At 40.3% G+C, this 15,765-nt stretch overlaps 1 protein-coding gene across 3 annotated transcripts in view; it reads right to left on the bottom strand.

Moving 5' to 3' along the window:
* Positions 1-15,499, bottom strand: part of tdrd12 (tudor domain containing 12) — an 81,098-nt gene extending 65,599 nt beyond the window's left edge. For 2 of the 3 annotated variants that reach the window (XM_004086241.4, XM_023955529.1), the window contains exons 1-3: positions 15,357-15,499; positions 15,118-15,162; positions 2,041-2,205 (exon numbers count right to left, since the gene is read on the bottom strand). In XM_004086241.4, the coding sequence (XP_004086289.2) occupies positions 2,041-2,205; positions 15,118-15,141 (189 nt within the window). In that variant the 5' untranslated portion in view covers positions 15,142-15,162; positions 15,357-15,499. The remainder of the gene's footprint in view (positions 1-2,040; positions 2,206-15,117; positions 15,163-15,356) is intronic. The other variant, XM_023955530.1, reaches the window with a different exon arrangement.
* Positions 15,500-15,765: the final 266 nt, after the last annotated feature.

Genomic DNA, 15,765 nt, shown 5'->3' with positions numbered 1-15,765 from the left:
TCGACTAGCGGAGTGTGAAGCTCTAGATCGCTGAAAGCGGAAATGCTGCTACGATCTGAGAAACCATCATATGAATTTGTGTTTCCAGTGGTGTCCAGAACAAAATAAAGGATGATGTAATTCCCACATATTTACATATTTATTTGCAGCTTCGCACTGATTTTGCTGTTCGATGACAGCTGGAGCCCCATCAACATCTATAGCAGATTTCACCATGCTAAACGTTTGCTGGTTGGACCAACACGCACACAGCGTGAAGCTGCAGGAGACTATCTTCTAAACTTCTAAGCTCTTCTAAACTCTAAACATTTTGAAAATGAAAAAGCATTTCTGGTTTTGACTTTTATTTTTAATTATGCTACAGAATCGCTTCCATACTCTTCTGCTTGTTGCCTTTCTTTAGCAGTGGTTTCCTAGCAGATATTCTACCATGAAGGCCTGATTCACACACTAATTGAACCTGACAGGGAACACCTGACAAGTGAAAAACATTTCAGCTGACTTCCTCTTGAAGCTCATTAAGAAAAAGCCAAGAGTGTGCAAAGCAGTAATCAAATGAAAAGGTGGCTAGGGGTGTGACGATAACCGAATCACCGCGGTGATGACCTCATCGCCGCAGGTTTTTTTCTTTTTGAAGTTCTGCATATGGTGCATGATTGGAACTATAATAAACACATTAAACACATTCATCTTTGCTGATAATTTACTTTTTCTAGTCCTATGTTGAGACTTCAAGGGCTTCTGGCTTTTATCACTGTTCTCCTTCACTCCCTGGGTCGCGCCTCTCACTCCCTCTATGCTGCACGCTCCCTATATTTACATACATGCGCGGTTTCAGCAACACACACACATCCTCATTCTACAACAGAAGTTTCCGTCTCGCAAGGAAATACAACAAAATTACTGCGTTCTAATTATTAATTTCACTTGGGTTCATTTCCATTACAAGCTGAGGGGTTAATTACTGTTCTCCTTCACTCCCTAACACCAAACAAGAAGGCGCACTGTTAGATTTCAATGAATATCACTACATGTTTTGTTTGGGAACTATTTTGTGCAGCGCGACGTTACGTGTCTGTATAAATAAAGGCGGAGCCTCCTGCGCCGCGTCCTTCATGGGTGTCAGGCTTCATGGCTACCAGAAAGGTGACAAAGTGTCTGCAGTCTGTTTATTACTGGGCAATATATAATATTCTGAGAAGATGTCTGTACCAGAGAGCACAGGTGAAACCTCGCGTGCAGCTCCAGAGCGGTCCGCTGCAGAAGAATCAACACGCAACCCCAACACACTTGTGCGCACTACTCTCCTCCTCCTACACACGCAGTGCGCTGACACACACAGTCATTGTACAACACCTATATAGTTAGTTCATAAGTTAGATATGGAATAGTTACTGTAATTTGTTAATAAAGAATGCTGCGTTGTAATAGTATTCATTTGCGACGCGGCCGCTTTTGTTTTTGGTGGTTGTGGTGGGGGGTTGCAGTTAACCGCGCCCCCTGCTGGTTCATCATCGCGATGATCAAAAATCCCACACCATCACAGCTCTAAAGGTGGCTACTATGAAGAACCTACAAAATGACATATTTTCAGTTGTTTCACACTTTTTTGTTATGTATATAATTCCACATGTGTTAATTCACAGTTTTGATGCATTCAGTGTCAATCTACAATGTTCATAGTCATGAAAATAAAGAAAACTCTTTGAATGAGAAGTTGTGTCCAAACTTTTGGTCTGTACTGTAGCTACAGTAACATGATAAGGTGGCCCACATGCAAATGTGCCAAGTTTAACAGGATCCACAGCCAGATTTCTTTGTTGCATCTTCTTATCATACTTAAGTGTGTTGTTATTGCCAATTTGTGTTAATGGGCCATATCTACCCAACAAAGTCTGGTTTGAAGAAAGAATTGAGGCCGACAGGCAAGAACCTTCAGTAAGACCATCTGAAGATCAGAAGCAGAGCACAAGCACTGCTGACTTCAACAGCAGAATCTGTGATGAACAACGTTTTGATCAAATCAGACTGTTACAATACCTCCTCTTCCTCAAACGAAGTGGGGCTCAGTCTTGACCGGTCCTTTGTCAGGTCATTGTAGAATAGGTTCATTTGAGCCTGGAGCTTGGAATAAAGTTCTGCCGTCTCTGCGTCGATACCAGGATCTTGAATCACTCGACACCAGAGGCAGGAAGGACTCTCAATCTGCAGAAACCAAGAAAAATGAGACACTGAGGCCCATCGTGTCTGCAACACCATCGTCAGTGAGGTAAAAAAAAAAAAAAAAACTGAAAATGGTTAATTAATTAATCTTAATCTGAGTGGGTCTATTACCCTTTGGATCCGCAGGACGGGAGAAGCTGCAAAATGTAGTAGACTGTAAGTAAATATATTTATTGCTCTAAAAGGCAAAATAATGTTGGATTTTAAGTTCAGAAACTTCAAATAAGCCAATTGCGGAGCACTATCGTCACCGGAAGTAAACAAATCTTCAGAGTGAAGTATCAGTGAAGTTTACCATTATCAAAGTAAAACTGCATGTATGCATTTGGAAAAAAAATTATCCGCTGCAGAATCAATTGAACTACCATAGTTATCTATATAAAGACACCTGTCCACAACCTTGAACACTCCAAACTCCACTATGGCCAAGACCAAAGAGCTGTCTAGGGCAGTGTTTTCCCACCTTTTTTGAGCAAAGGCACACTTTCTCCTTGACAAAAATCCTGCAGCACACCAGCATCCAAAAATTAAAAAAGGAGAAACTCATAGTCTGTATTGATGTACAGTCCCTCAATGATCTCACATGCATTTTTGTGATAATTGTGGCAGAAAAAACTGGAAGTTGCAGCTGTTCTTTCTAAAAGATGTAATAAAAGTTAAGTTAGATTTTAGTAATAATTTTAAACTAAATTATTTGACATTTTACCCTGGTAGTTGTTTTTCCCTTAGTTTATTAACATGGAATTTTAAGTAACCTAACAAAAAAACAAATATATTCTTTCTAAATAGTAATTTATTTATTTATATTTTTTTAGACGTTCGTGCAAAGGCAACTGTAATTTTTGAACAATATGATGACAATATGTTTGATAAAATTTACACAAAAAGACTAAGATTATATTTATGTTTTCTGTAGCTACACAAAAAATGAACATGTTGAAGTTTTATTAGTTTTCTTTTGTCTTAATTAAAGATGAAGTTTTTGAAAACTTTAACAAAAATGTTTTATTTCTTTTTAGATGATTAGATTGTTTCAATTTAGTTTAATTGTGTCTGTTGGCCACTTCACCATAATCTGTTTCTTAAATGTTGTTATTACTTCTTCTCAAGTTTAACATGTAAAATAATCCATACGTTATTAGAAAAGTGTTTCAGTTAGAAAGATGACTTGGACCAAACTCTGGGATGTTTGGCTATTAATAAACACAAACCTTGAAGGAGAACTAAACTGTTGACCTCTGATTTAATCAAGAATGTTGAAGAATGTCCGACAGGGAAGACTCATTGTGCGCTGAGACGCTGTCACTTTAACCCGATGCACCATGGGAGATGTAGTGCTATGACTGCCACCGATCGCAGACAGACTTCTCTGAGCTTCATAGTTGTGTTCACTTGTTCCACGGTCTGACACTAGAGTCTGTGGAAAGCTACACCGCTAAAGACGAGCTTTAGCTGGTATTTTTGTTTGAACTGAGAGACTTTATCAGCAGAATCAGAACAAGGAAGTGAAGACTTTAACCACTTCTGATTGGTCAGACTGATGACGTGTAATTAACCCTCCAAGAATGATTGGTGGAGAGAGTTGAATGCGCGGGACTTTTCCGAAAACAGAGCCAAAGCTGTAGCTAAATCGCTGTGTCGTCATTCCTATCAGTGTCTTTACTAGAATCAAAATAAACAGAAAGAAAAAGTATTTTATGATCTTTCATATTCCTAACTACTCAGTGTTTTATCAGGACCTGTTTGGATGAACACAGAGCTGATATCCTGGAGATGGGAAATGTTTTTAGATCAGTGAATGGGACATTTCCCACGGCACACCTGATCATCTCCCACACACACCGGTTGAAAAACACTGGTCTAGCGACACCAGAAACCAAATTGTTGACCTGAAACAGGCTGGAAGTCTGACAAGAGAACAAGAGAAGACAAAAGAAATCTGCAACAGGTAACAGGGCTCCAGACTGCGACCAATTGGTCGCATTTTGCGACCAAAATTTGAGTGTGTGCGACTAAATTTTACATCCAGTCGCACATGTGCTACCAGTAAATTTGCCTCCCCCACCCTCCGTATTTTTAATACATCCAACGTAGAAGGGGCACGTCAATGATCAATGAAATAATCAATTAGACGCGAGCGCACACGCACGCAGGCAGACACACACACTCGTGCACATATTCATCAAACGCGAGCAAACACTCGCGTGATACCTGTCTGTGAGGCGGCCAATGCGTGTGAGAAGAATAGGAAAAGCCACTGTGAGTGGCTAAAATCCGTGTAGGGGGAGGGGCCTAGAGATATTCGCGCACGCGTAAACATCTGTGGGAAGGAAACAGAGACAAATATCATCACAAACTGATATGTGCGTCTGAGCTATGGGTGAGCGAACCATTGATTCGTTCTTCCGACCTGCAGCTAGTGTACCAGGGCAAGAGTCTAAAGCAGGTTTTTGGTTAAGCGAGTGGCGGCGTGTCACCCCCGACCACAAACGGTTTATGCACGGCTGTTAGTAACACTTAGGGCAGCTCACCGCTCCCGCGGGAGTAGGGTCAGCTGAGGAGAATAAATGTCCCACACCTACATGCGTGACAGCTGTTCAACGGGGCTTGAACTTTAAACACGCTCGAGCAAAAACAAGATTAGCCTTACACACTGAAAACACGTTGGGGAAAATTCAACGATTGACGTGTTTAAGATGATGCCGCGCCTGGATCGTTGGGGTGACCAGGCGGGGGGGGGGGGGGGGGGGGGGGGGTGAAGGCGAATGAAGGACAACAGGAAATTGGAGTTGTCCTTACCATTCAATTTAGTTTTAATATTCCTCTCTCCCTCAGTATGATCTGTGTTAGTATATATTGTATGATTATTTTAATGTCTTGTAATGTATGTAGCCTTTTTTTTAATCAGTTGGTATTTTAAATTATTTTGATTAATCACTGAACTACAAAAACCATCAGGACACATGTCCCATAATGCATTGTTTTGTAGTCATCACGGCAGCTTTCAGTCAGTGCAGTACTAAATTTCCAGCTGCGTTCGCTCAGGTTGGGGCCTTGCTCCCACCCCTTTCTCTGATATTTTTGTTTTGATTGACAGCAGATGTTGGAGCAAAAACAAAAATATACGTCACATACCAGGTGATCTGTGCAGCGTTACGTCCACCTGGGTGATCTCAAACACGCTCATTGCGCATCTTGGCTGCACTTATTTGGTGTCACCAACATACATTTCCATCTGTTTTCTTTACTTATTTTTACTGTCATGACAGCGATGGTGCTGTAAGTTTACCTTGTTGTTGCATCTTCAAAAGTCCAGATTAAAATGTGACACTGAATTAGAAACAGCACATTGTAATTTCTGCATCAATTATTAAAGTATTTATTCGTAATACAGTGGAAATTAGTAGATTTGGTTAGCATGTTGATTTACGGTATGCGCCCCTAAAATTTCTGGTTGTGCCCCTAAAATTTTCAGTTGGGGCCACTGTGCTCCTAGTGAAAAAAGTTACGGTAGTCTGGAGCCCTGGGTAAGCAGCTTGGTGTTAAGAAATTAACTGTACAGACACTTATAACCAGTTCAAACAGGAGCCATTAATACAGGTAACCAGTGGAGGACAGAGGATCCTCTACAGAAGAAGTTACAGCTCTGTGAGAGACAGAAATCTTGCTTGTTTGGAGATGACCAAATACTTATTTCCCACCATAATTTACTAAAGAAAGTCTTTAAGAATCAGACAATGTGATTTTCTGGAATTTTTTCTTCTCATTTCTCTCATGGCTCATGGGGTTGAGCAGGTCATCTGTTTGATCCCCGCCCCCTTCATTGCTGTGTCGTTGGGCAAGGCACTTCCCCCTCCCTGCCTCTAGTGTGTCTCCACTGGTGTGTAGATGAGTGTGCATGTCCTGGTGGTGGTCAGACACGCTTCTGTCAGACAGCTGTGGTACATCAGCAGTTACCATCACCAAGTATGAATGAATGATGGACACATTGGAAGAACTTTGAGCGTCTGGAAAAGCAGATAAATCTAACCCATTATTATTAATTATTATCAATGTTTCTTTTCTTCAAGAAATCTATCCCAGTGACAACGATGAAAATATAGATGTAAGATGATATAGATATTAGGGTTGTGCCGATGGACGATATCATCGTCCATCGTGATGGGTGACTGACATCCCGATGGAGAGACCACCATCGTGATGGCACGCCCCCGCCACGTTGCGCATCGACACCATAAGCCGCGGTTACATGTACAAAATATCTTGATGGGATCAATGGTCGGATTAGAATCCAACAGTGTACATGGTTCCAGAAAAATGTTTTCAGAATATAAAAACGTTCACTAAGGTCACACTTTCCGTCGGAATAAATCATTCGCACATGCGCAGTAGGGTTTGAAAACCGGAAGAATATAAATTCTGCCGAGCGGCTTTTTTTCCAAACTTTATTGAATGTAACAATTCAATACAAAACAATGTTAAACAGCGCCGAGCGGCTATATACATTGACATGTCAGCTCGGTAAAATACGAGATGATCTTCTAAACGTGCTTTTAATAATGTTACGGTTATTATGAAACACCTGTTCGCTCATCATTTGAATTTTAATCCGTGTGGTCAGTGCTTTTTCTGAACGAAGCCAGGATTAGCAGTATGCTAACACGGGCTAACAACATTAGCTTTGGGTGGTGCTGCTTGCTGGCTGCACGTAAACATGTAAGAATAACATCAGCCTTTATTTAGTCGGGACACGACTGGAAACACAAATCTGCGTGATTGTTTGAATGTTTTCTAAGGACTGAGCGACATTTCTGCTTTGAAGCTCAAACCGCTGTGTGTGCTGACGATCCGAGCTGTGCTCACACACACACTTTTAGACCCGGTTCTGAGTTCGGTTGTTTGTACCCCTAGAGCTGCGGGACGGATCGCAGTCTTAAATCTCCCACACATAGCGCTCATGTAGCAAAGCACCCCCCCCCCCTTCCCCTCAAACACAAAGCTGGAAGTCCGCACTCCGCCGGTCCACTTCACTAGTGAAGTGCGGGAGCGGACTACTTCTTTTCTATTTTGTTTGTTACTTTTTTTGTTAAAGTCACTTCCCTCAGTTTATACTGGATCATCGTGGATTAGTCATTAGTTGGGAAATAAAATGAAAAAAGCAAAAAAACGAATCGCAGTTATATAAGAACGAAAAATGTAAAAAATCCCCCCCCCCCCCCCCCCCCGACGATGTCATCGTCCATCCCGATGGTTGACAGCAAACATCGTCAACGGCCAATTTAAGGGACATCGCCCAACCCTAATAGATATAAGATATACTTTTCTTCTGATACCAACTGATCAGCAGGGGCGGCTACACTATCAAATGGCTACAGGTTAATTTTTGCATAGAGGACAAATTTGACATTCTGAGAAGGGACGTTCCGATCTGATCATGTGATCGGAAATCTGGCTTGATGACTCGATCGATAATGGATGTGGTCTCCCGATCAGTATCGGACATTTAATTTATCATTATTATGACCATCGCTTTATATTTCAGGCTTATTCAGGTTAAAAACTCAATTATAAGTTTGCACATCAGGAACAGATCACAACATTTTATTGCCGTAGAGCGCAGCAGAAAACGTTCAAGAAGGCTAACAAAAACATTTCAGTCAAGATAGAGAGATGTTCCAGGATCAATAACCCCTAGAAATGCTGTAAACTGACAACAAGAGTGTCTATTGGCCTGTCTTAATGCAAACAACAACCTACAAATGCATTTTAACAGAAAAAGATCTGATTTCTGTTTTTTTTTTCTGAAAGTCAGGCAAGGAAAAAATCCCTGAACTTTTCTTTGAGCGATATGGCGGGCGTGGAGCAGAATTTTTGAAAAAATAAATGGTCTTAGATGAATTCTGGTGCATTCTGGCAGCTAGTTATTCACTTCTTAATCAACAAACTAAGACTAATTGGAGCATCATGATTTGTCATTCAAACCCCTAGTTTGACTTGCCATGAAGGACTTGCTGGTCCTAAAAAAGAATTTGGATGATTGCTAAAAGTAACACAATCCTACAATCTAAGCTTTTCCTTAAAGATGCAAAACATACAATTGCTAAAATATAGTAACATCAAAGACCCGGATGGCAAAAAGAACACCAGAAACTATGATATTCTATGAAAGTACCTCATTTATTTGAACAATTTCTGCTTTAAAAATACTGTTTTCTCAAACTATAATTACATCAAAATATGGGATCTGCTTTAAACTATCTTTCTATAACATAATACATCAATTCTTTAACACCAGATTATTTAGTAATCTGGGAAATATTAGAACAAACATACAAACAAAATTAAACATTGTAAACATTCTTTTTTTAAGGGAGTGCAGGTCCAAACCACCAAATACTTATAATTACAATAAATGTCAATAATGTTTTTGAGCAAAACTGAACTAAATCATGGTAATTAGGAAATACAAATAAATTAGGTAGAGAAATGTATTCAAATGTTACAGTTTTGATCAATGTGGTTGAAAATCTACAAGGGGGGGGGTTCTCCTGGTCAATGGGGCACTGATCAAAGAAATAAAGAAGAAGAATAAGGAGGTCCCAGACCAGATTTAAAAAACTACTACAAACGGTACATACAAACCATTCACAGACTTGACATAAATGACAATTTTCAAACAATGTATAAGCATGTTTTAATCTCTGCATAAATTCCACTGTAACTAATTATATTAGAACGGAGAGTGAAATTCTGAACAACAACAATTGTACCCACCTCCAACATTTTTATTCCGAATGTACGTTGAAAAGAAATCGCCATATTTGTCTTTTTCCTCCAGCCAAGACCACTTAAATTTGTTATTTATCGTCTTCTCACAACTGAGGTCATGACCACGCTCAATAATGACGATGCCCGCTAGGGTTGGGCGATGTCCCTTAATTTGGCAGTTGGCGATGTTTGCTGTCAACCATCGGGATGGACGATGATATCGTGTGTGTGTGTGTGGGGGGGGGGGGTATTTTTAATGTTTCGGTTTTATATAATTGCTATTCGTTATTTTACTTTATTACTTTATTTTATTTCCCAACTAATGACTCATCCGCCATGATCCAGTATAAACTGAGGGAAGTGACTTTAAAAAAAAAAAGTAACAAACAAAATAGACAAGAAGTGGTCCGCTCCCGCATTTGATTAGTCAAGTGGACCGATGGAGCGCAGACTTACAGCTTTGTGTTTGAGGGGAAGGGGGGATGCTTTGCTACGTGTGCGACATGTTTGGGAGACTTAGGACTGCGATCCGTCCCGCAGCTCTAGGGGAACAAGCTCCCGAACTCAGAACCGGATCTAAAAGTGTATGTTCGGGCAGAGCACACACAGCGGCTTTGGGGCAAGAGGGTAGATCGCGGGCCAGAAAAGATTAAAAAATAGAAAAATTAAAAATAAAATAGAAAAGATTAAAATAGAAAGTACTTAAAAATTCACCAGCCAATCAAAATCCTCACTGAGAAGTACGGGACTTGATTGACATGTAGATTGGCCAATCGGAGATCCTCTGATACGTCACTGCACATGCGTGTATAAAAACACTGAGCGCAAACTATTTGTCATCAGAAAGTCGTTTTATGCCCCGCAGCACGTCAAGTCCCTGGCAGAAGACCACTCTGGACAACCGGAGTGTTTATTGAAGTCTATTGAGTTTATTGAGCGAGTCTCTTCCTGCTATCAGCTCTGCAGTTCTCGCCAAATAAAAACGAGCTCATTAAGGAAGCTGTTTTTTACATGGCACGCGCTTCGTACGGAGCCAGCAGCGCCTTTGAAATGCCATGACGCTCCCCCCATTGCACGGTTTACAGCAGAGCATGACATACAACGGTTGCTGCTTTCTGTCTTTGTAATAAAACGCCTCATCTGTTAATACTAAAGTATCTTTGTGTAATCTTACGGTGTAGTTCTTAATCATCAGTATATAAACAATGTTCAAATAAACATATAACTAATAAACATAACTAACAAACATTTACTAATAGTATTTAATATATATATATATATATATATATATATATATATATATATATATATATATTAATTTTTCAATTATTTAATTTAAGTAACTAAAAAGTAAATGTAACTTTGCAACTTTAAACAAGTAACTGCAAATTTGAACATAGCAGTAATTAAGGATCTAAAAAGTAAATGTAACTTTGCAACAGTAACAAAAAGTAGAACCTCAAGGCAGTCAGAGCAAAAAAGTAAATAAAACTTCTTAACTATTGATTACGAACAAATGTGAAATAGCAGTGATTAGAAGCAGCATGAAAACTTCTTAACTAGTGTTACCTACTACACTGCAGTGCTCTCTTCAAAAAATCTGAAACAGACCAGAGCAGATTTAAGTTTTATATGGTCTATTTTCAGTAATTGAAAAGTGTATAACACACGGAGATAGAAATGACATCATCGCCCCACCTCCCCTCTGGAAATGCTAAATCGAATTGAATTATGCGACACTGTTCGCAGGGTGGATGTTGAAATGAAAATGCAATCCCCTCTTTGCATTTTTATTTTAATTATTACACAGAATAAGTGGTTTTTAAGTAGAAAATGAAAAAACATTTTAAAGTATTGATTTTTCATTTTAATTTTGAGTCATGTGATGCAGTTACAATTTGAAAATGAAAAAGCATTTCTGGTTTTGAATTGTATCTTTAATTTGCTACACAAATGCTTCCATAGAGCTCTTCTCTGATATGCCTTTTTTATTTCTCTGACAGAGACTCAGTTCAGTTAATTACTGTAATTACACTCTCCAGAATGTACAGAGCGCCCATGGTGCGGTGCGCCTCATGTGTTGTTTGACTTTGGTGAAGAGGACATAGGAAAGGACAGCATGAGAACGGTGAGGAGGGAAGTGAGGACGTGAAAGAAGACACTGCCCAAATAGTACAGGGATGTGCATTATGCAGATCTACATTGTTTAAAAAATGCTGCTTGCAAAGAGACACAGAGACTTCATTTATGAAGCCCAGTTTAAACTGAAAGCTATCAGCTATGCAGAGGAACATGGGAATCAAGCAGCTAACCAGAGAATTCCAACCACGCTCAAGTTGGCTTCTGATTCACAGTAGGGTTGTGCCGATACCATCGTCCATCGTGATGGGTGAGTGACATCCCGATGGAGAGACACCACCGTGATGCCACGCGCCCGCCACGCTGCGAGTGGACACCATAAGCCGCGGTTACATGTGAAAAATATCTTGACCGGATCAATGGTCGGATTAGAATCCAACCGTGTACGTGGTTCCGGAAAAATGTTTTCAGAATATAACAAACGTTCACATGGGTCACACTTTCGGTCGGAATAAATCATTCGCATTCGGTTATGTCATATGCGCAGTAGGGTTTGAAAAAACGGAAGCGGATATCAGTTCCACCGAGCGTCTATTTTTTTCTCAAACTTTATTGAATGTAACAATTCAACACAAAACAATGTTGCCGAGCGGTTTTATACATTGATATGTCAGCTCGGTAATATACAAGACCATCTTCTAAAAGTGCTTTTAATAATGTTACGATTATTATGAAACGCCTGTTCGTTCATCGTTTTATTTTTAATCCGTGTGGTCAGTGCTTTTTCTGTTGAAAAACGGAGCCGGAAAAAGAAGCCAGGATTAGCAGTATGCTAACACGGGCTAACAACATTAGCTTTGGGTGGTGCTGCAATCTGCATCTTGGCTGCATGTAAACATGTGGGAATAACATCAGCCTTTATTTAGTCGGGACACGACTCGAAACACAAATCCACGTGATTGTTTGAACGATTTTAAGGACTGAGCGGCCTTTCTGCTTTGAAGCTCACACCGCCCCAAAGCGCTGTGTGTGTGCTCACGATCCTCTGCTCAGACACACACTTTTAGACCCGGTTCTGAGTTCGGGAGCCCGTTCCCCTAGAGCTGCGGAACGGATCGCAGTTTTAAATCTCCCACATACTACCGCTCATGTAACAAAGCACCCCCCCCTTCCACTCAAACGCAAAGCTGTAAATCCGCACTCCGCCGGTCCACTTGACTAGTCAAGTGCGGGAGCGGACCATTTCTTTTCTAGTTTGTTACTTTTTTTCTTAAAGTCACTTCCCTCAGTTTATACTGGATAATCGCGGATGAGTCATTAGTTGGGAAATAAAAAAAATAAAGTAATAAAGTAAAACAACGAATAGCAATTATATAAGACCGAAATATTAAAAATACCCCCCCCCCCACGATTTCATCGTCCATCCCGATGGTTGACAACAAAAACATCGTCAACGGCCAATTTAAGGGACATCGCCCAACCCCAATTCACAGCTTCCGATTCTCGAGGGCACTAAAGGAACATTCCATTGAAATCTGCTCACTGAGTCCACCTTAGACCAGGTCCTGTTCAAAAACCGCTGGACCTGGACTGCTCAAACCTGGATTGATTTATGATTTAGATACTAAAGAATACGTTAAACCCAGTTTCTGATTTTATGCAATTTAAGGGTTATAGAGGCAAGGGAAGGACAACTTAAAGCCAAATACCAAAACAGGAACTTTAAAGTAAATTATGAAACAAACCAAGAAATATTGAACAAAAGAATTTAATCCAGGTTTTAGCAGTTCAGGTCCAGGGGTTTTTGAACAGGACCTGGTCTGAGTGCGCAAAATGCAGTGGAATGTCCCTTTAGTGCCCTTGCGAATTGGAAGCCAACTTCAGCGTCGTAGAATTCAATATGGATGCATACATGGTTCATAAGTGGAGGAAGCTGGAAAACAAAGTCAGACAGATCAAGAAGACACAGTTGCGTTTTTTCACACATTAGATTTATTTGGATTTGGATCTAAATGCACAATTCCCCTGGACACAGAGTCCGCCTTACCACCAAAAGGCATTTCAACCATAGTTTTAATTAACAAAGGAATTAAACAAGGATGTCCATTCTCACCTTTACCTTTCATAACTGCAGCAGAAATGTGATCAACCCATTTAAAAATGTGCTAAACTCTGTGGGAAAAATTACCGAAAAAGTAAACCGTACTAAAAATATATTGGTGCTAAGTTACATTTCCAAAGATAGGAAAACAATGGAATAAATTAATTAATGGAAAGTTTTAAAAAGTGTTAACTCTGACATGTGTGATATTTCTGTTTTCTGGGGCTTTTCTGCTTTTTGCACTAATTGAATCCCTAAACATGAAAGAAAAGCAATAAACCAAATTTTTTAAAATACCTTCCTCTAACAATACGTCAGACCAACAGCAACATTTAGGCAGATTCAGACTTGGACGCACACTGCAGCCATGTGCACGTTGGCAGCACGTGTAACATTTCCGTCGGTTTTTGTGCTACGTCACACTGAAATAGGTGCGAATAACATCAGCCATCAGTGGCGGTTTTTGATATGGGCGATGTGGGGGGCGGCATTTGCCGTGCCCGATGCGTGCGTTACGCACATATGGTGCTGTGCTACGATAGATGTCTACGATATTCAAAGAGGAAGCTTGCAGCTTTTAATTTGAAATTGCTTCAGCTGCCGACACTCAACACTTTTATTTTGATACATCAGACTCTTAAGAATGTCTTCATCCTATTTGCTTTTCACACTTATGGTGCAAAAAAAAAAAAAAAAAAAAAAAAGATGAAATAACTCAGAGTGAAACAACGTAAAACAGGCACATGAAAAGGAATTGGGCAGAACAAACACCCGTGCTCAACTCAATTTCGACAAAAGCAGGCAATGGGGATTATTTCCCACAATTCCTTGCTCTGACACGGCAGACCCGACACGCACGTGACCACCGCCTTCTGCTGCAAGACATTTGCGGCCACACCTCTTTGCGGCAGTCTTTGGAACATAAGTCAAAAAACTCGAGAGGGGGGCGCAACTCACCGGTGGCTGGCTGAATCACACTAACAGGTGATTGGGAGTCTTTTTCTATCTGACAATCAACTCTGGGCCGCAGCTGCGCCTCCCGTCATAGAGACGGAGCCGCGTGTGTCAGAGGGAAGGGGAGGGGGAGGGGTGGTGGGCGCAGACCATTTTTTATGGATTGAGGTTTTTTGGAGGATTTCTGCTGTTGGTGTTGCACAAAATTAGGGAAATGCCAAATATTTTTTGAATAATCCCACTGATGAGTTCTATGATTTAGTCTTTAATGTTTTATAAGACCTAAACATATTAATCACAATAAGTTTTTTTTTTAGATCTAATCCCTCTGATATGTTTCACAAAGACACACACAGGGCGTCACACATTAAGAAATTATTGTTAAAAATGAAGCAGGAGTCCGGCTCTAAAAAAAATGCTCTAAAAAATGATAAAAGAGCAAAAAAAAAAAAAACGGAATTATTTGATTTGTAATTTCTTATTAATATTTCCAGCTTTCTTTGTTTTGTTCAGAAGCATGTTCATATTTGTATAATTTTGACAGAATATATTTCTATGGAGAGCAAAATATTACAAGTTATTTAAGGTTTAACTTGAGTTACTGTTTTTATTCATATTTATGTTCAAAAAGTTCAGTTTAAAAGGTTTAAAAGTTTAGCTTTAGTGTGTTCAGTAAATGTTTATCTTCTTCGGCCCAAAACCTTAAGCGTGTTTTTAACTTAGGCCCCCTGTGTGACTGAGTTTGACGCCCGCTGTAATACGAGTCTAGAAAAGTCATGCATTTTTTGTGTAAAATGGCTAAATAGAATATAAGGAACACAACAGAATGTTGTTGTCAAATTTTGTATGTGTGCGGGGGGGGGGGGGGGGCGCGCTGGTGGGGTTACTCGCCCAGGGAGTAAGTCAGTGTACAACCGCCACTGTGACTGTCAGCCATGAAACGAATACCTTCACCCGCAAACGCTGGATAACAGTCCCCGGCTTTAGCTCACCTTTTGGATGAAAATTTTTGGCATGTCAGTCAATCCACTCTGCCGCTGTTGAAAATAAAAACAAAATTGTACAGTTAATTTCCGACGATTGATTGACCGCGCGACGCCAATTCGCGCGTGAGCTAGCCACCTAGCTAGCTAATGTTCAGTTGTTTCTCGAAAGCTAAAAACGATTTTTGCACAACATGGAGCAAATGTAAAAGTTTGGGTTTTTGTCAGCTTTTCGTGAAACTACAAACCTCTAACTTGAACGGAACACGAACCACAGAATGGCTGACGGAGTCGAAGTGAAAGACGGCAGCAGTTCGCTGTGAGGACGGGCGCCTCCTGCTGGGCGGGGTCGGCACTGCTGACCATTGACTGCACTGTCAATGGCCCCAACCGGATGAGGTTGCCATGGTGTTTGTAGGATGGCTTTTGTTCTTTAGGTTCATTCAATTAACTATATGAATGTTGTGATTTTTGTGTTTTTATATATTTATTGAGTTTTCAGTTTTAGGCATAATACAAACAAATTCAAAACCCAGTCGCCCCCCCCCCCCCCCACACACACACGATGTCCGTTGCATACACAACAATATTAATTTAGTTTTAGAAAAGGGTACAAAGGTGAAAAACAAACAAAAACAGGACAAAATGTAAGTGTAA

This window comes from Oryzias latipes, chromosome 6 (genome assembly GCF_002234675.1).
Source record: "Oryzias latipes chromosome 6, ASM223467v1".
NCBI classification, from domain to species: domain Eukaryota; kingdom Metazoa; phylum Chordata; class Actinopteri; order Beloniformes; family Adrianichthyidae; genus Oryzias; species Oryzias latipes.
The sequence above is the reverse complement of the archived record's forward strand: the minus strand, read 5'-3'. Positions and strand labels throughout refer to the sequence as shown.